Here is a 21226-nt window from a genome sequence, read left to right as displayed (position 1 = left end):
AGATGCCCTGCGCCGAGACGCTTCTGGGACGCTTCTGAGCCGTAACGTGCCACGTGTGGTGGAATAGCACCCATTGACTTGAGTGGCCGCAATCTTCGCGAATGCCGCGGCGCAGCCGTAACACGACGCAGACGGACCCGGTGGAAATTAGGGGTTAGAAATAAGGTGTAAAAAGGTTTTTTTAAGGGTGGAAGTTCCACCAAAAATCTTTGAAAAAAATGTTTTCAATGAATGTTGAAAAAGCATGGGTGTAAAACAGATCCTCCCGGCCCACGTACAAGACGGTTATAAGTGAAACCTTACGAAAAGGCTATATTTAGAGCCCTGTATATCACCTTTTTCCAGCTGAGACCCTCTTTACTTCTGAATTTCTTCCAGTGTTGACAGCAAGGACAGAAACATAAAGATACATATCATTTTAAATGACCAAAACGGTTCAGTGTTTACCAGGAAAGGTATAGGCAGAAATAAGATTCCAAGCACCTTTAAAACCTCTATGCACGTTAAAGGACCCCACGTTCTGCTTGTATTTAAAGACTGCACATTTTGTATTTCAAATTGGCTGTTATTCTTTGTCTCCAGGTGACAGTGGGAAGATCAGACAGCTGGAGGAAACAATCCGTGGTCTGTCCAAAGACCTCCACAACATGCAGACCGACCTCACTGGCATAAACCGGAAACTGTATGTGAATGTGTTTTCCAATACACCATGTTTCTTGTTTAATTATATTGTAGAGTGTATTCACATGCAAGCCTAAATTGATTTACAGTCAGGAAACTTGGCTGGCTTTAAACAGTTAAACTTGAGTTAGTTGTAACTAAGTTGTAATTGATTTGCATGGTGTAAAGCTCTCTGCAAAACACATACATGGGGAACATACTGTATATCCTTTCATGTTTATAGTAATTTATTTCAGCAGTTCAGTTTAGGGAAAGAGGGTACTTTGTTTATTAATATATATACTGTATATATATATATATATACAAAGTTGTGGGAAGAGTAGGAAGATATACATAGTTCACCCTTAACAAGAACTTAATAGGCTGCTATATAAATACATAGTCAATGACTTAAACTGTTCACAAGAGGAATCAGCTACATTTAGACTTCATATAACTTTGCCGTATCTTTCCTGTGTATATGATATTTTTCAATTCAGCAATGTGGCAATGATTTTTTTTTTTTTTCACTTTGATGTCGCATATAGTTATTTTATGACACATGTTAACCACAACCTGAAGATATTTAAATGTTTCTTCTGTGTAGTTCCGGTCTGAATGGGGCAATTCTCCCTTCTGATGCCGCTCAGCCACATATGAAGGAAACCATCAACAGCATCCAGACCAAACTGGACCATCTTTACAACAGGACACAGGTAAACAGCATCTACTACTTTTATTTTGACTTTTTTACAGTCTTTATGTGTTAATATCAATGTGGACATTTGCTTGCTCAGGTCCATGATCAGACCCTGCTCAACATCAACAACCACCTGGTGAATGGAGGGGGTAATGAACTCGATGGAGCGGCCAAAGGAGGAGGAGGACCCGGGGGAAAGCAGATAAACACTCTGAAGGAGGAGATACTGACGGAGTTAGAGAGAAGGGTGTCTCTGTCCTGCTCTTCCTGCCAGGTGAAGCCTAATATGTACAGTAAAAGAGATTTCAGGCACAAACATCCCAGGCCAGCTAGCAGAGAACGTTCTCACAACTTTGGCTAACGTTGTCTACAGGTTCTAATAATGTTTTAAAGAAAACGTTTTCATCTGATGTTCAAAGAACCTTTTGAGGATGTTTATTATTTAGTGGGAATGCTGATAACAGCATTCGAACAATCTGTTATTCAATGCACGAAATTCTTACATTTTATTCCGCCCGTTATTTTGCCGGTCTTCTTCTCCCACATTCCACATCGCAGAAACTCCGTTCAAACATCAAAACGTTCAGCTCGGTCGGGAATCGATTGCTATTACTTTTCTCATTCATAACTTTCATAATTCCCGAGACATATCCCATAATCCATCACATTTTTAACCATTGAAGTCAATGGAGAAAATCTTCAGACTTCAACAAATCTTCATGCGACTTCAACTGCTAACTGTTCATTCATACTTTCACTCAGAAACCTCATTCCAACTTTAAAATGTTACACATCTTTCTGACATTAGTCGTTTAACACAACTTTTAAATCTGATTCTTACTTTTAGAGATATTAAACATTGTTCAGACCTTGGTACAGAGGCCTTCTTCAGATTTTAACATTAACTAGAGTGCGTGATGTCACAGCTAGAGTGTAGGAAATCTTGAAATTTGCCTTCATATTTAAAAAAAAAACTGCCATAATTCCCAAACCCAACATTCCTGAGACATAATTTTTCATGACAAACGTAGGAAAACAAAAATGCCTCTTGAGGGCATGAAGTGACTTACATTTCAACATGTCTCCATTAACATGTCTCCATTAAAGCCCATTGTAATTTCAGGCTGATATTTTCCTCACAGCAGCAGCCGCACACCTTTAGTTAATCTGCCAAAAAGGCCACATTATTGACCCGAAAGTACACACAAAGCACACTTCAGATACTCAAGGTCCTTGAGATGCTTCACGCTTTGAAATTTCACTGATATCTGTTACGGTTCTTCAACAAAACGTTGACATGTAAGAGGTTTATCTCTCATTCAGAACAATGGAAACCTTTGATCTCTGGACACCTCGTTAGCTCAAATATAAACACCTGTGTCATGGAACACGATGATGTCATAACTCCAACTGACATGCTCAGAGCAGCAGACTTCAGATAATGGTTAATGGTCCTGCCCTCAACAGCTCTACGTCAATTATGGGGTGTCATCATATGCCGTTTCCATGGAAACGCTCCCTCGCCATAAAAGTCGCTATACATTAACTCCTATGAAAATGTTCAAAAAGTGCTCAAACTTCACATGTGTGCTAACAGTCCAGCCGTGAAGACATCTACGGGACAGTTTTGAGATGTCTTCAAATGCCGTTGCCATGGCAACACAATGCTCGCCATGAAACACGGTTTTCTCATAACTTCAGTGAAAATGCTCCAAACGGCCCAAAACTTCACAGGTTTGGTAACGATGCAGCCATCAACACATCTAAGCGTATTATGGGGTTTCATCAAATACAGTTGCCATGGCGACAGATCATTCGCCATCAAGTTAGTTCAGAAGTTTGCAGTTCAAATATTCTGCTGCTTTTCCAAGCCATTTTACTTTATTTTCTTCTCTCATCACACATTCAAGTCCCCAGTGTTCATTTATCATTTCATTTAAATCTAAATTCTTCACTTTCTTCTTACACATTACATTTCAGCATAGCAATTCAGCGTCAGCTTTTCAGCATAAAGCATTCCCACTAGCAATTTCTTCAGCAATTGCATTCTCTAGTTTCAAATAATGTTCCTATAAGGTTTAAGGTTAACTAAGACATAACGTTTTAACTGCAACATTCAGAGGATGTTTTGAGGATGTTATTAAGGCAAATATTAACACTGTCATGGTCAACGTCAGATTTATTTGTAGAGCACTTTTTAAAAAAAAGTGTTGCATTTGTTTGAAAAGGATGTTTTAAAAAAATCTGATGTCACCACATTTTCCATTTGAAAAAAACAAACAAGTACGTAATTCATGATAAACTGTAAACTGATATTGCATGTTTACGGTGGCATGTGTGAGTTCCCAGCTAGACATCTTTGGTTCTAAAAACATTCTGAGAATATTACCATTCATTGTTCTAGGAATGTTTTCAGCGGGATGTTTTATTTTGGTTCCCAGAATGTTCTTCTGAAAGGTAGGATAACGTTCTTTAAAAAAATTCTTAACATTTTTGGTGATAACTTTCTTAAGATGTATGAGCGCATTGAGACAATGAATAGGACGTATAAAAACAAATGTGCATCACACTAAGGTATGTAGGCCCACAGTATTCATAATATCATATGTGTAAAATATCAGACAATAATCCCACTTTTTTTCTGACTATAAAGGTTGTGTCCCGTATGTAGGTTCTAACTGTTAGATAAGCTATCTGGCCGTGTGTGGTTTGTGAGGGCTACGTATGAACAGTGTCCGCTGTTTATGCATAGTGGATCAAAATCGTTATTGCATCCTTTAGATTTGAGACCGACAGACATATAGAAGAACGGACTGACTGTCACTGCCCGTCTCTGAAACCCCTGTTAGTGTTTGTATGTGTTTGTTTCTACTGTGTGTCTCTCTCTGAAAACGTTTTAAGAATAGTAGGGCATAATGTTCTAACAATGTTGGAGGCGTGTGGCGCAGTGGATAGAGCCTTGGTGTTGGGATCAGGGGTTCAAACCCCACTGCAGTCAGCATGTCGTTGTGTTCCTGGGCAAGGCACTTCACCCCAAATTGCTCCTGTGGGGATTGCCCACAGTATTGAGTATGTAAGTCACTTTGGATAAAAGCGTCTAGTAACATGTAATGTAATGTTATCAAAAACATTTTAACAAGGTTATCACCAAACATTTTATGAATGTTTTTAGAGAACGTTATCCTACCTTTCAGAAGAACATTCTGGGAACCAAAAGAAAACTTCCCGCTGAAAACATTCCTAGAACAGTGAATGGTAACATTCTCAGAATGTTTTTAGAACCAAAAATGTCTAGCTGGGATTACTCTACTTTATTATAGCCATTTGTTTGATTTCTAGTTGTAGTTTGGGTAGCTGTGAAATGTTCATGGTCTTTATTTTCTGTGGGCTTCTGAAAGTGATTTCTGCTGCCTAAAGCACTAAAATAAATAGCAGCCACATTCGGGCAGGCAGGCAGTAAAATGAGAAAAAGACATTCCCTCGTAAACCGGTTTACAAACAAAAAATGAAACATAAGAACAGAACTGCAATAACAACAAAATTGTAAAGCAGTGAAGAAGGATTTTAAAAGTGGTTTGGAAATAATAACAGGGCTTGGATTCAAGATAAACAAACACTTTCTGTCTAATTTCAGGTTTCACTTGCCTTATGTTCAAGCACAATCCTGGACCCCTGGGCTGAAGCACATAAAAGGCCCCTCTCTGCTACCTACCACAGTTCCCCAACCCCCCGTTGTTTACAGTTGTTTTTCATCTTTTTTAATTTTGTCGGTGTTAAGGGTTGAAAGCTGCACTTAATCTGCAGTGTTTGAATAGTTAATATAGGAGATAAAGAGAGGCTGAACAAAGCCATTCCCATTCTATCTATACCATGTCAGATCAGGGTTATACTTTCTTATTATATTTATCTACAAACACATATATTTATTTAATTGAATTTCCTTTTAATTCAGTAAAGTTTTACTGTTGTCTCAGTGAACATTGTGCAGCTAAATGTACATAGGTAAAATGATAACAAAAATAACGATTTTTTTTTTTAGACTATTGGCCAGAATCAGAAGCAGAAGTAGGGTTCAGAACAGAACCCTACTTTTGAAGGAGCTCTTTGACCTTTTAACGGAAATGGTTAAAGCACTAACTAAAAACAGACCCCTGACTTTGTGGGCCTCAGCATTAAGTAATCTATCCATGTGTGCTATAAAGGGGCTATGCAAGTTCAGGAGTTCATGATTTGTTTGTTGGTTTATATGTCAGTCAACAGGATTACAGAAAAAATAAAGGTCCGATTTTTAAGTAAGTAGTTTGAAGGGTGTAGCATTGGCCAAGGTGGTCCCATTAATGTTTTATTGGATCAGAATGCACTAGTTGTTTTTCACTTTCCAAAACATAGTGAGATAAGGCTAAGAGGTTAATTTCTTACCTGATTTAGATCTGCCAATCTAAACCTACAGTTAGTGTTGGTACTAACTGTAGGTGGGTACCTTACTCAACATAAGGCTCAGTGGGCGCGATTTGAAAACACTAAGATAGCAAGTTACAAATAACTTACGAAAGGACCATTGCCATTCACGTTAATCAAAAGATCCAACTGAAACAACTAGTTAAACTAATTAAAGTCCTCCTATTCTCTGTTCCCTCCAGGCCGGTGTAGAGGACCTGAGGCGCCAGCAGCAGGAAGACAGGGAACGAATCCAAGGTCTGGAGAAGCTGATCAGCTCCATGGATGTACACCTGAGGCAGAGCCTGGACATCTCCCACAGTGAGACCCAGCGCTCCCAGGCCTGCTGCAACACCGTCACTGAGCTTGAGAAGAGGCTGTCGGGTCTTGAGGTCCGTGTCACCTCCACGGCTAACAAGTGTGACACAATCAAGGGGCGGCTGGATAAGGAGCTAGCTGGGACCAGTGGAGGAAAGGGAAGAGTGACAGAAGACAGGTTGAATGGCAAACTGAGAGAACTGGAAAAGAGGGTGAATAACACAGTGAGGAAGACAGAACAGAGGTGTACTAACACCGGGAACAATGTGAAGGACAATTTCCAGAGGGACGTCACGCAGCTGCGCAACATGGTCCTTAGTCGGCTGGATGACCACAGCTTCAAGATCGGCAAGATAGAGCTGGACGTGTCTGTTCTCGGAGATACGGTCACTGACCACAGTCGGCGTTTAAGCCAGCTTGAGAACATCACAACCTTCCTGGACAGAAGGTTAACATCTACCACAAACATGTGCAATGAGACGTGCGGGCTGAACGGAAAAGACCGTAAGACAGATGACACTGTGAAAACATTACAGTGGAGAGTTGTTGACAACCAAGACGACATCAAGAAGTTTAACACTAAGTTAAATGACCTGTCCGTGACAGGGGACTCAATAATTGACAGAGTGATCAACTTAACAAATGATGTCAAAAAGATAATAGCTGTGACAGGGGAGAGCGGTGAGAATTTCAACCGGATTGTCACGGAGGTTGAAACGTTGGGAAACGATATAGAGGATTGTTCTGTTTGCAGCAGTATAGACGAGGACTTGCGCAAGCTAGCCAACTCCACAGAGTTTGGCCTCAGCAAATGCCAGTCAGATCTGACTGATCTGCGGAAAAAGGTGGACTCAGGAGAAACTGTCTGCTCTCATGTGTGCTCCAACCTTCAGGAGGAAGTGGGACGACTCAGAGAGGAAGTGGAGGAGTGTACCGGACAGTGTAAGGTCAACATCAACGATCTGAAGAAACGCCTGGATGGTCATGGTGTCCACAATGGAAAATTAGGAGTCGATTTGAAGTCCATCCAAGGAGAGCTGGCTGAGGTCATAGTCACGTTTAACTCCATCAATGGCACTCTGAAGGGTCTGGGAAGGACTGTTCAGACACATGGGAACACGCTGACTGATCTGACCAACTCCAAGGACAACATCTTCTCTGAGGTAAGATGATATGGCGATGATGCAGATACCATATGTGGCTATACAGCTGACACAAATACTGTTTTAATAAAATACTAGTATATACTTATATACTGTATATATAGTATATATTATTCATTATTTTACAAAGACAAGACTTAAGGCCTTTTCACAGTATTGCAGTTAAAGCTTCTGCATTGTATTTTCCATATAAATCAACCAATCACATTTGCCTGTATTCCTACGAATTATAAAACAGCAACACAGAGGATCTCTAGTGCAAACCAAGACACTCAAATAATAACTCCTTTCAATGTTGATAAAGGCAGAACATACCAGATCCACTCCTACCGTTTTTAACTTGAAATATAAGTGCTGGATACATAACATTCAAAGGCGAGTATTTAGTGTAATTGTGTTGTCTATTTGTCAAGCCCCTGGGGTGTAAACACCTTAAGTGTGTGTAGCCATGCTAGCAGCCCTGTAAGGCTGCACAGCAGTGCTTTGAGCTAAATGCTAACATGCTCAAAATTACAATCCCAATATACTTGCGGTTAGCAGGCATGTGCTTATTTTACAGGCTTAAAAACGTATTATAGCTGAGGCTGGTTGGAATTTCATTGGTGCTTTGATGTTTTGGTAATTATTCAAAATATACAATACGTTTCCAAAGCAATACATCAGATTGTGGTTGACCGGCTACTGTGCCTCAAAACATATCGCTATTCTGACTCAAAATAATTAGTTAAAATAATAATTATGCTTTCTAGCACAATATAATTATCCGCCATGTTACTTGTTGAACATGACCCCTCAGATTTATCATGTTACCCCATTGGGCATCTCGAGCCACATGTTGGGAAGCACTGTACTACATGTAGAACTAGCCCCCTCAGAATCAAACAAAAAACACCAAGCTACCCTATTATGATAATGTTGATGGTAATGCGTTTATTATCTCATAATGTGTCTATTTATTAAATGAATGTACATATTGAAGGGAAGCACTCAAAAATGGTTATCTTGGCAACAGTGTTTTCACATAATGTTGTTATAGTTAGGAAAATATTTGAGCGTATTACAATCAGTTATGTCTTCTTGACAGATATGGCTTGAATAATAGACTTACATATTTTTGTGTGCATAAGATACTTTAGGAAAATAAATAATCTTCACACAAAGATACAAAAAAAGTATGTTTATTTTAAAAAAGGATCCAAAATACACACATTGATACGTATCTACATTCTCCTCAAGGTGGACGATTTGCAGAAGGAGCTGACAGGTCACGTAGATGACTCGAAGATTCAATTCGACAACATGGGCAAAGAGATCCAAATAATCAGGAGCAACTATGTGACGGAGGTGGGGGAGTGCCGGCGGTCCAGCGACGGCCTGGACAGAAGACTCTCGAAGCTGGAGGGAGTGTGCGGACGCTTCGACTCTTTTTCAGACAGCCTGGTGAGGATCAAGGAGGGCCTGAACCGACATGTATCTGGGCTCTGGAGCTGCGTTAATGGACTCAACGTCACCGTAACGTCTCAAGGAGATCACATCGACAATATCCAGAACGTCCAGCTGGTGAACGTCCACTCAGACATTAACAGACTGAACTCTTCAGTGTTGGACTTGGCCAAGGAGTTCCACAGTTTCATAGAGCAAGACTTCATGGGTGAGTCGCAAGGGGACCAAGGGCATGGAATTTGACTTTTGGAGAAGAGATAATCAAAAAGGGAGGCTAGGTCTGGGGAAAAAAGACCAAAGAAAGAATTCAAACTGTCATCTTGAGAAGCATGTACTTAAAAAGTCTGCAATCTGTCTGAAAGAGGAGTTTTAGTAAACATGAGGGTGAAAGGCTCATCCTGAGGCATCGCAATGTCTTAGCTTTTTTTGGCTTACTTTAGAAATATCCTTAGAGAAACTGCTAAAGAAGATTTTCAGAGGTTTCCCAGCTGCGATGTCTCATTCAACATTATTCTCTCCTAGGTCCACCTGGTCTACCGGGCCTCCGTGGAGAAAAAGGCGAGAGTGGAATCCAGGGTCCCATCGGATCCCAAGGGAGGGTGGGACCTCAGGGCAGAGAGGGCAGGCAGGGACAAGCTGGACCCCCAGGTAAAGACAACAATCTTTGTTTTTTTTGTAATCTCATTACATTTTGAGTATTATAACAACATCTTCAAGCTTTATCTAAGATCTTTGTCTCGTCACATATACTAGGGGAATATTCTCATAAAATTAAAGTAAAGTTAGGGTTAGAAAGAATGCAAGAAACAGCTAGAATGATTTTTTTTGGATGATGTACTCACTGTTTTTATCTTTCATCTTACTCCTCAGGTCTCAGAGGTGAACAGGGTATGTGTTGATCTTACTAAACAGCAGATGAAAGCAATTGTTACTGTTTGATCTTTATTTCATCCCTAATTCTACTCTCTTGTTTTCTCCACTGTGATCAGGACTTGCAGGGTCTGATGCCCACGTGCCACGCCTTTCTTTCTCTGCGGCATTGACTCGATCCATGAGAAGTGCAGGAACCATCGTGTTCAACGAGATCTTTGTCAATGAAAATAACTCCTACGATCCCAAGACAGGTGAGTCTTAGTTCAGTCACAAAATCAGTACTCCAATTTACCTAAAGTAAAAGTTGTTATTTTTGATGTAAGCTAAGACTGTCAGTTCACTCCAGTTACAAAAAGAAAACACCATTTTAATTTGGCACTGAACCTACTGTACATTAGCTGTGACAAGTAGCAAGGAATGTCATATTCTTCTTATAAGTATGTTATAATATATTATTCATTCATTGCCATGTAGGTAGTAGGTGTTTTTGAGCGATGAATTTGCACATCGAAGTATTTTTCTGAACAGTTTTTTTGACACAAATGCTTTCTCTCAGAATGCAAACATTACACGTGAAGTTGATTTTCTGAGCTTCCACACAGCGAATGAAGGCATCAACCAATCACGTTTTGCATAATTGGATCTCATCTTCAAATGTACAGTTTAGTAGTGTAGCCTTAGTTGGAGTTGTGCCTATATTTATAATAATACAATAACATAGAGGCTTGTTGTCCACATTTAAATGTGAGCCTTTATTATTCCTTTTATCTTAGACAAAGGCAGTGAATACCATCTCTTTGTGTTTTTCTTTCTGCACACGGCCCCTTAGCCAACCTGTAAATATTATTTTTCATCAGAAAGAAAAGTGCTGGAGCGGCATTCTGTTGTGCTCCGTCAGCACTATACCCCTGAAATTGACCTTCAAAGTTCATGAAAATTACTCAATAAACAATTCTACATGACAGCAAATGCGCAATATTTAGATTATATATGATCTGCTTCCCTCCTCCAGGTTACTTCACAGCTCCAGTGAGTGGGAAGTACTTCTTCAGCGGCATCCTCACGGGCCACAAGAACATGAAGATCGAGGCTGTGTTGTCCAAGTCCAACACTGGCGTGGCCCGTGTGGACTCAGCCGGATATCAGCCTGAAGGTCTGGAGAAGCCCATGGCAGAGGCCAAACACATCCCTGGAGCTCTGGCTGTCTTCAACATCATCCTGCCCATGGAGGCCGGGGACACCGTCTGCATCGACCTGGTCACGGGCAAACTGGCGTTCTCCTCGGAACCGTTGACCATCTTCAGTGGGATGCTGCTGTACGAGACCATCTGATTGGATGGAGTCGCATTATAATCAGTCTCTCTGGGTGAAACTTGCAACATGAGAGCATTGTAGTTGGACTCAAAAAGAGCCACTGCCTGAGCAGTCAAAGAGACTGAAATAGCTGGACTGAATGAATTCAGCAAGGAAAGAAATACGTTATAATTGTACCTTACGTGCTATGAAGGAAGGACAACAAAACGTTGTTTCCAACCACATTCATTTTGGTGTGTCTCACAGCTTTACGGAAACTATTTGTGCAAAGAGCCATTGTGTTTTTTATTCTATGATGTGTTGTCTTTAGAAAAAGGCCACTGAAGGGTTATATTATAATTACATATTTCATGCTGTTCTTTAAACTTGAATTCTTCCCTGATTCCACCAAGATAGCCTTCAGGTCTTTCTTGTGCCAATGAGAGGACATAGAGGGGAAATGAAAAAAGATTAAAGATGTGGACGTCTTTCTGCTTTTATGTGTAATCTGCCCACAGCATATCAAATGTTCAGAGGTTATTGCACACCATTTGTTCCTGTTTATAATATAGTTCCTTTTTCTCCATGCTCACAATTTCACTTTGACCACAAGCAAATTCCCAGAAACACAACACTGACTGCCAATTGTTTTGGAAAACATGCAGAGTGATGGTGACACAGTCCAAACCACTATTCTTTAGAAGGAAGTGCACAAATGAAGTCACTGACCGTTCATCCTAGAAAACCACAGGATTTTATAGATCATACATCAGCAAAACAATAAGCCCATTTTAGGACATCAGCTATGCCCAGAGAAGGGAGGAGGAAGGTGGACAGGGGGAAGAATGTCTTTTTTTTGTACCTCTGTCCTAATAAGGGCCATCTTAACTCGGTGGAGGATCAAGTCGTTGAAGTTATGAGGCTGTTACTATCATTCTATCTTACTGTGGAATTATTGTGTAAAGCTAAGAATAACAAACAATGAAAGTGAACCCTTGTCTCTATGCAACAAATCCCATGTCTCCCATGAATACACACACTTCCTGCCTTTAGAAGTCTTATTAAAAATGTCTCCAGAAGGAAAAATGTGCACAATATCAAGTTCGTATATATTTTTGAATGGAATTTAAAAGGAACATCGCACATTTTTTAGACAATACAACAGATTGGCTTATATCTGATTACATTTACCTTACGGTGGATAATACATTTTCCTTATTCAGTGTGGGAATGTTGTTTTATGGTTCTATGCATTGTATAACCCCGAAGGAATGTAAATATTTTTCAGCCCGTATCATATTTGTATGAGTTACCACTTCACCTTGCCAGGTATTGTGTATGTTTTGTATGTTTTTGCCACAAGTGTGCCTCAAATACAGACACCCTGTTTTACACATCTGATGTCAACAGTCTCACTTTTATCCTCTTTGTGTTCCTTTATTAAATGAGCAAGGATGTGCCAGTTTCAACTCTCCTCTCAAATCTCTTTCTCTTGACTTCAGTAGGTTAATTTTAGCTCAAGACTTCAAGGAGATGATTAAAAAGTGTTTTCTTATGCTGCACTGCAGTGACACCTTGTGTTCAGCTTCATGTTCCAAATGCTGTTGCTGAAGAACCTTTTAAGAAGTCTCTTGAAGGATGTATTTTAAGGATTATACCTTGTCTCTCCCATTGTTTACACATTCATTACTTATCAATGGGAATTGCAGGTCTCTTTATTAACCTCTCTGTGCTTAATAGCTGTCATTTCATTGTCACTCACACAGACAAAGTCATCCCCAGGACTATGTAAAATGATCCATGCACCAGGTCAAAGGCAAAGAACCAGTAATTCTAGGCTACTTAAAGATGTAGGGTGCAGATGAGATGCGACGTATATAAACATGTTTATTTTGGTAGTTCTGTGTGGTTCCAAGAAGACTAGCATCACTTTGTGGAAGCTAATAAGGGTCCACATAAGGCATGACAAATATTGATTTCTGTCCTGTCAGAAACCTCTGATTGTGGATGGTATGATATCGTAAACTGTATAAAATGGATGATTGCCAACAAGTGGCACTTCTTAAATGTAACATTTAGGTAGAAGTGGAAGAATTCAGATATTTTATTCAAGCAAAAGTATTAACATCAACGTGTAAAAATACTCTGTTACAATTCAAAGCCCTGTATTTATGTTTTACCTAAGTAAAAATGCATAGGTAGTAATAGCAATCAAGTACATTTGAAATATTTTTGGACTTAAATATATTATATCACAGGATTATATTTGTTGATCCATAAATGGGAAGTAATTTTATTTTGCAACTGGTAATCCATGATAGTACATCGTAATTTATTAGTTTTAGTTAGTTTTAATTATAATTATAATTTAATTTAATTAAATTATAATTTAAACTTGAAAATTAAGTAGTAACTAATGTTGTCATATAAATGTAGGGACGTAAAAGGTTTGCTTTAAAAATGTAGTGGAGTAGAAACAAAAGCATTATAATATATGCAATTACTCAAGTAACCTTCATAGGCGTGAACATTGTAGTTAAGTACAGTACTTAACAACATGTAGAGAGTTACTGCCAACACTGCATTTAGATAATACAATGTGGCTGGTGTCAACACTAATCCATTATGTTGAATGATTATAATTAAAATGTGTTTATGTATATTTGTACTTTATCTATATGTTAAATATGCTATATGATATGCCATATGCGTTAGGTAATGTACATATTGCCTTGCCGCAGTCGAATATCCAGCCACAAGCTTCTTATTACCGAGCTCATGTCCAGCACTTGAAAGCATCATCAGACACCACCAAAACACAACATATCCGGGATTCCCACGCGGGCCGTTGCCATGGAGCCGAGTTTGTTTCTATTCTCCGGCTACCACAGAGTGATAGGTTGTGCTTTAAAGTAAAGTAAGGACTGTGTAGAAACGTAACTCAGACTGTCCTGGATGTGCTGGGTATACGAGCGACAAAGTGCAACGACTTTTCGAGTTTTTAAGCACGGTAAGAAGCGCACTTAAACAAGCTAACGTTATTTACCTTCAAACTAGCTTAAGGTGTGCACTTGAGTTGTTGTGTATCATAAGTCAAGGTTTATCACGTTACATTGGCTTTTTGTGTATTTGTATGACGCCAAATATTATTTGTTTGCGTTTAAGGCGTTACTTTTTCTTGTTCTAAATAAAAGTGTAACATTAAGGTCAAAACAGGTACACGGGTAAGGGGTTATACGGAATTAGATGTTCACTTACACAGTTGACGTTTACGCTGGATATACAATCATATCTATTTGAATTAAGAAAATGGTAAATAAGTAGCTAGTAACTAGCTTACATATGTGGTGTAACGCCACTGTATGTGCAGAGGTGGGACTAAGTACTCAGATATTTTACTCAAGGAAAAGTAGCAATAATACAGCGTAAAAATACTAAGCTAGGAGTAAAAGTCTTGCATTAATTGTTAAGTAACAAATTGTCTTAAGTAGAAGTAAAAGAGAAAAAGTATTAGCATCAATGTAGGCCTACTTTAAGTACCAACAGTAAAAGTACTCGTTATGCAGAATGACCCATTTAAGTACCATATGTTTTACATTTGTGTATTATAAGTATTGATGCATTGATGTGTTCATCACTTCAATGTTGCACTTGGTAAAAGTGGGGTTTGACTTGCAGAAGTTACTAGTTACTTCTGCAAAGTAACTAGTAACTAAATATGTAAAATAAATGATGTAGTGGAGAAAAAAGTAAAACATTGCCCTAAATGTATTGGAGTAAAAATATAAAGTACCATAACGTGAAAATACTCAAGTAAAGTACCTCCATTTTATGACTTAAGTACATTACTTAAGTACATTACTTGAGTACATTACTTGAGTAAATGTTCTTTACATTTCACCTCTGGTAATATCCAGAGGTGGGACCAAGTCATTGTTTTGCAAGTCCGAGTCAAGTCTCAAGTCTTTGCGCTCAAGTCCGAGTCAAGTCTCAAGTCATTGTCTTGCAAGTCCAAGTCAAGTCTCAAGTCAGGATGGGCAAGTTCAAGTCAAGTCCAAGTCCTAAACTTTGACAAAACGAGTCATAAACAAGTCATTATGTGTTTTTCACCAAATGTAATGACATCGATCAACAGAATAATACTTAATAATCAAATTGCTCTTTATTAGTCACATTAATAATTTAATAATCCATTTTCTCTCTGCTGGTAAAGTAACGTGTGTTTTTCTAATTTAAGAGGTAAGGCTACCGTGACGGTTTGATTCAGAAGGAGTTTAATGTATAAGATCCCTGATGTTGAGGTAACCAGAATGTTTATTTCCACTGTGTACAACATGTTATAAGGGACCCAGAATCTATCTGTATGCAAGGGATAATGTGCAGCGAGGTGGTCTCTATGGGGAAAAGAACACCTGCATCTAGATCCCTCTGCAGGTGGTACTTTAACTATGTTTTGATGCTAATACTTTTACTTGTAACATTTTGAATGCAGGACTTTTTATTGTACAGGGTTCCTGCAGGTTTCGCCAACTCAAATTTAAGACTTTTTAACACCTTTTTAAGACCACTTTGAATAGAATTTAAGACCTATTTCACGGCAATAAAGTATGAAGGAAAATGTATATAAAGAAGAAATACGTCCCATAATCACTTACAAAGTAAATGTATTCATGTTCAACATAAGAACAATGACTGAACACAACAGCGTAACAGTACAGAACTGTGTTAGCGTGTTAGACAAAAAGTGTGTATGTGTGTGCGCTTGAGTGTGTGTGTGTGTGTGTGTGTGTTAGGGCTGTGCAATTAATCATATTTTAATCGCAATTACGATTTTGGCCTGCCACAATTACGAAAACAACATAATCGTAAAAAACGATTATTTTGCTTTGCTAGGTTGTGACAGTGCACTACAACATATTTGATCTAATGAATTTTTTAGTAATCCATCCATCCATCCATCCATCCATCTTCTCCCGCTTATCCGTGATCGGGTCGCGGGGGTAGCAGTTCCAGCAGAGAGCCCCAAACTTTCTTTTCCCTGGCGACATCAACCAGCTCTGACTGGGGGATCCCAAGGCGCTCCCAGGCCAGCGAAGAGATATAATCCCTCCACCTGGTCCTAGGTCTACCCCTTGGTCTCTTCCCAGCTGGACGTGCCTGGAACACCTCCCTAGGGAGGCGCCCAGGTGGCATCCTAACTAGGTGCCCGAACCACCTCAACTGGCTCCTTTCGACGCGAAGGAGGAGCGGCTCAACTCCGAGTCCCTCCCTGATGACCGAACTTCTCACCTTATCCCTAAGGGAGACACCAGCCACCCTGCGGAGAAAACCCATCTCGGCCGCTTGTATCCGCGATCTCGTTCTTTCGGTCATGACCCATCCTTCATGACCATAGGTGAGGGTAGGAACGAAAATGGCCCGGAAGACCGAGAGCTTTGCCTTCTGGCTCAGCTCCCTTTTCGTCACAACGGTGCGGTAAAGCGACTGCAGTACCGCTCCCGCTGCTCCGATTCTCCGGCCCATCTCACGCTCCATTGTTCCCTCACTCGAGAACAAGACCCCGAGATACTTGAACTCCTTCACTTGGGGTAAGGACTCATTCCCTACCTGGAGTGGACAGTCCATCGGTTTCCTGCTGAGAACCATGGCCTCAGATTTGGAGGTGCTGATCCTCATCCCAGCCGCTTCACACTCGGTTGCGAACCGATCCAGTGAGTGCTGAAGGTCGCAGACCGATGAAGCCATTAGAACCACATCATCTGCAAAAAGCAGTGGTGCAATCCTTAGTCCACCGAACTGCAGACCCCCTCCCCCATGACTACGCCTCGAAATCCGATCCATGTATATTACAAACAGGATTGGTGACAAAGCGCAGCCCTGGCGGAGGCCAACCCTCACCGGAAATGGGTCCGACTTACTGCCGAGGACCCGGACACAGCTCTCGCTTTGGGAGTACAGAGATTGGATGGCCCTGAGTAGAGACCCCCTCACCCCATACTCCCGCAGCACCTCCCACAGTAACTCCCTGGGAACTCGGTCATACGCCTTCTCCAAGTCTACAAAACACATGTAGACCGGATAAGCGTACTCCCAGGCCCCCTCCAGGATCCTTGCGAGAGTAAAAAGCTGATCCGTCGTTCCACGACCAGGACGGAATCCGCATTGTTCCTCCTCAATCTGAGGTTCGACAATCGGCCTGACCCTCCTTTCGAGTACCTTAGAGTAAACTTTCCCGGGGAGGCTGAGTAGTGTGATGCCTCTGTAATTGGCACACACCCTCTGATCCCCCTTTTTAAATAGGGGAACCACCACCCCGGTCTGCCACTCCTTCGGTACTGTTTCCGACTTCCACGCAACGTTGATGAGACGTGTCAACCATGACAGTCCCTCAACACCCAGAGCCTTCAGCATTTCCGGGCGGATCTCATCCACCCCCGGGGCTTTGCCACTGTGGAGTTGTTTGACGACCTCAGTGACCTCCCCCCGGGAGATTGGTGTTGATCCCCCGTCATACTCCAGCTCTGCCTCTAACATAGAGGGCGGAGTTGTCGGGTTTAGGAGTTCCTCAAAGTGTTCCTTCCAACGCCCCAACACTCCATCAGTTGAGGTCAACAACGTCCCATCCTTACTGTACACAGCTTGGATGGTTCCCTGCTTCCCCCTCCTGAGGTGTCGGACAGTTTTCCAGAACAACTTTGGTGCCGCCCGAAAGTCCTTCTCCATGTCTTCTCCGAACTTCTCCCACACCCGCTGCTTTGCCTCGGCCACGGATGAGGCTGCTGCCCTTCGGGCCTGTCGGTACCTTGCAACTGCCTCGGGAGTCCCCCGGGATAACAAATCCCTGAAGGCCTCCTTCTTCAGTCGGACGGCTTCCCTGACCACCGGTGTCCACCAGGAGGTTCGAGGGTTACCGCCCCTTGAGGCACCTAGGACCTTGAGACCACAGCTCCCCGCCGCGGCTTCGGCAATAGAGGCTTTGAACACCGACCACTCTGGTTCAATGTCCCCAACCTCCACAGGAATGCCCGAAAAGCTCCGCCGGAGGTGTGAGTTGAAGGCCTCCTGAACTTGGGCCTCCTCCAGACGTTCCCAGTTCACCCGAACTACACGTTTGGGCTTACCAGGTCTATCCAGAGGCTTCCCTCGCCACTCGACCCAACTCACCACCAGATGGTGATCAGTTGACAACTCCGCCCCTCTCTTTACCCGAGTGTCCAAAACATACGGCCTCAGGTCCGATGATACGATAACGAAATCGATCATGGACCTTCTGCCTAGGGTGCTCTGGTACCACGTACACTTATGAGCATCCTTATGTTCGAACATGGTGTTTGTTATGGCCAATCCATGACTAGCACAGAAGTCCAGTAACAAACCACCACTCCGGTTCAGATCAGGGGGGGCCGTTCCTCCCAATCACGCCCCTCCAAGTGTCTCCATCATTGCCCACATGTGCGTTGAAGTCTCCCAGCAAGATTAAAGAGTCCCCTTCAGGAGCCCCATACAGGACTCTTTCCAGGGTCTCCAAGAAGGCCGTATACTCTGAACTGCTGTTGGGTGCATAAGCACACACAACAGTCAGAGTTTTCCCCCCCATAACCCGCAGGCGTAGGGAGGCGACCCTCTCGTCCACTGGGGTAAACTCCAACAACGAAGCACCTAACCGGGGACTTGTGAGTATCCCCACACCCGCCCGGCGCCTCACACCTTGAGCAACTCCGGAGAAGAATAGAGTCCAACCCCTATCCAGAAGTAAGGTTCCAGAGCCGACGCTGTGCGTAGAGGTGAGCCCAACCAGATCCAACTGGTAACGCTCCACCTCCCGCACAAGCTCCGGCTCCTTCCCCCCCAGAGAGGTGACGTTCCACGTCCCCAAAGCCAGCTTCTGTCGCCCGGGTCTGGTCCGTCGAGACCCTCCGCTTTCACTGCCACCCTTCTGGCAGCGCACCCGACCCCATTGATGTTTCCCGTAGGTGGTGGGCCCGCGGGACGGAGAAGCGGAGGTGTTGCCCACGTTGCCTTTTCGGGCTGGGCCCGGCCGGGCTCCGTGGCAAGCCCGGCCACCAGACGCTCGCCGACGAGTCCTCCTTCTGGGCCTGGCTCCAGAAGGGGACCCCGGGCTTCCTCCGGGCCGGGTATCCTCACTTCTTGTATCGTCTTTCATGAGGTCTTTTGAACCAATCTTAGTCTGGCCCCTTGCCTGAGACCAATTTGCCATGGGAAACCCTACCAGGAACACAAGGTTCCAGACAACACAGCCCCCAGGTTCATCAGGGCACACAAACCTCTCTACCACGGTAAGGTGCTGGTTCTTCAGAGAATTTTTTAGTAATGTATCATTTATTTAATTAATTTTTGTATTGGTTTTTCAGTTGAATTATACGTTCAGGGTAATCAACAGTTAAAAAGATACTGTTCAAATTATTATCTGTTTTAAAGTTCAATAAATGGATGTTTTCAAAGTCAATGAATAATCATATTTAATAATCGTGATATTAATTATTGACCAACATAATCTTGATTATTGCCATAATCGAGCAGCCCTAGTGTGTGTGTGTGTGTGTGTGTGTGTGTGTGTGTGTGTGTGTGTGTGTGTGTGTGTGTGTGTGTGTGTGTGTGTGTGTGTCTCTGAGAGAGAGTGACAAGAGCTATATTCAGACTGAGCTCTGCTGCCTTGGCTACACTATTTCATCGTTGCTGTTGTATGATTGGTGTTTAGCTACGGTATTTAGCGTCTACAGCACCTCCGCTTTTAGGGTTGACGTAGACCCAAACTTCGCCCGGAGGTCCCCCGGTGTTGTTGCGGGAGCTGCTGCACTAGCTAACACTCCACTAGCTAACGCTGCACTAGCTGCTGCTGCACTAGCTAACGCTGCACTAGCTGCTGCTGCACTAGCTAACGCTGCACTAGCTAACGCTACATTAGCTGCTGTTGCACTAGCTAACGCTCTACTAGCTAACGCTACATTAGCAAAACAAACACTAATTTATTTTGCAAAAGGTGCAGCGGGCTTCAAACACGTTCCCTCCACTGGTTTCAACCAAGCACTAAATTAGATGTTTTCCAACCAAATACGGTTGAACTTACACTTCCCCATATTTATTTGTAAGTAGATTCGAAGATAGGCTACATGAGCTGAAGCTTGGTTGCTAAGTTACTAGCTGGGTGTTCTCCAATAAGGGGCCGGGGGGGGACAAAGTTAGTGATTACTGGTTCCATGTTGATTTAATTCAATACAAATTGTTGGGGGGAACTGAAAGGCTATTACCGTACTGGTTACTTTGCAGCCCGGACATTTCCCCCAAAACACATTTAGACGCTATCGCAACACAGAAGTACCTTTCAAATCCGATAATTTTTAAGACCTTCTGAATCATATGTAAGACATTTTTAAGGCCTTAAATTCTGATTATCAAATTTAAGACTTTTTAAGACTTGTTAAGACCCCGCGGGAACCCTGATTGTAACTTTTTTTAATTGTCTGAACTTCTCCCACCTCTGACAATAAATCCTGAGTGTTTACCCTGCTCTGAAGGTTATTTTCATTTTACAAATCCTGCACTCAGCTTTGCTTTCTCCAATATCATTGAAAAGCAGCCAGATGCTGCTTCTTTTTTCGGTTTTCGCTCATTTCTTGACTTTTTCCGACGCGCTTGCATTTAAATCCGGCTCCCCGTCTCCCCGTCGCTCTGCACATGCTGTGCCCCCACCCTTCTTTCACATAATGGTATGATCCTAGTGTGTCATCGCATATGATTGGCCGCATGGTGGCCCAGCTAAATAAAGACCCGCCCCTGCCTGCAAGGATTCTCAGCAAGAGTAGGAGCGGCTGAAGATTCTGCTTTCCCCGATGGGAGTCTGCTCTTCTAACGGCAGCTCGCGATCGGCGTGTTGGAGACCTCTGAATTAAAGTAGCAAGTCACCTCAAGTCAGAAGGCTCAAGTCCAAGTCAAGTCCCGAGTCATTGGTGTTCAAGTCCAAGTCGAGTCGCAAGTCTTTTGTGATGTTGTCAAGTCGAGTCTCAAGTCATAAAATGTGTGACTCGAGTCTGACTCGAGTCCAAGTCATGTGACTCGAGTCCACACCTCTGGTAATATCTGAGTAAAACTGAGCTGAAACTGCAATTTAGCCGTAAGTTAAAGTAAAAAATATACTTTAACTTACATTAACTTACGGTGAAATATTGTACTATATTAAAAAAAAATTACGGCCATTTAACTTTAACTTCCTATGTTTATATAAATATAAATATATTTATTTTATTTTATCTTTTTATTGCTCATTCTCAATCATGTTATTTATAATTGTTATAATCTTTTGATTTTATTTTTTAATGTT

At 42.0% G+C, this 21226-nt stretch overlaps 2 protein-coding genes across 3 annotated transcripts in view; both read left to right on the top strand.

The window, feature by feature from the left end:
* The window catches only part of emilin1a (elastin microfibril interfacer 1a), a 33125-nt gene extending 20769 nt beyond the window's left edge, over positions 1-12356 (top strand). The window contains exons 4-12 of the mRNA XM_034228650.1: positions 583-682; positions 1268-1376; positions 1458-1634; positions 6001-7278; positions 8515-8929; positions 9244-9369; positions 9592-9609; positions 9711-9845; positions 10607-12356. Coding sequence (XP_034084541.1) covers positions 583-682; positions 1268-1376; positions 1458-1634; positions 6001-7278; positions 8515-8929; positions 9244-9369; positions 9592-9609; positions 9711-9845; positions 10607-10926 — 2678 coding nt within the window. The 3' untranslated portion in view covers positions 10927-12356. The remainder of the gene's footprint in view (positions 1-582; positions 683-1267; positions 1377-1457; positions 1635-6000; positions 7279-8514; positions 8930-9243; positions 9370-9591; positions 9610-9710; positions 9846-10606) is intronic.
* Positions 12357-13756: 1400 nt separating this feature from the next.
* The window catches only part of ankef1a (ankyrin repeat and EF-hand domain containing 1a), a 36484-nt gene continuing 29014 nt past the window's right edge, over positions 13757-21226 (top strand). For both annotated transcript variants that reach the window (XM_034228470.1, XM_034228469.1), the window contains exon 1: positions 13757-13897. The gene's annotated coding sequence lies outside the window, so the exon portion shown is untranslated. The remainder of the gene's footprint in view (positions 13898-21226) is intronic.

Source organism: Gymnodraco acuticeps, unplaced genomic scaffold (assembly GCF_902827175.1).
Source record: "Gymnodraco acuticeps unplaced genomic scaffold, fGymAcu1.1, whole genome shotgun sequence".
Lineage (NCBI taxonomy): Eukaryota > Metazoa > Chordata > Actinopteri > Perciformes > Bathydraconidae > Gymnodraco > Gymnodraco acuticeps.
This window is presented reverse-complemented; position numbering and strand designations above follow the sequence as displayed.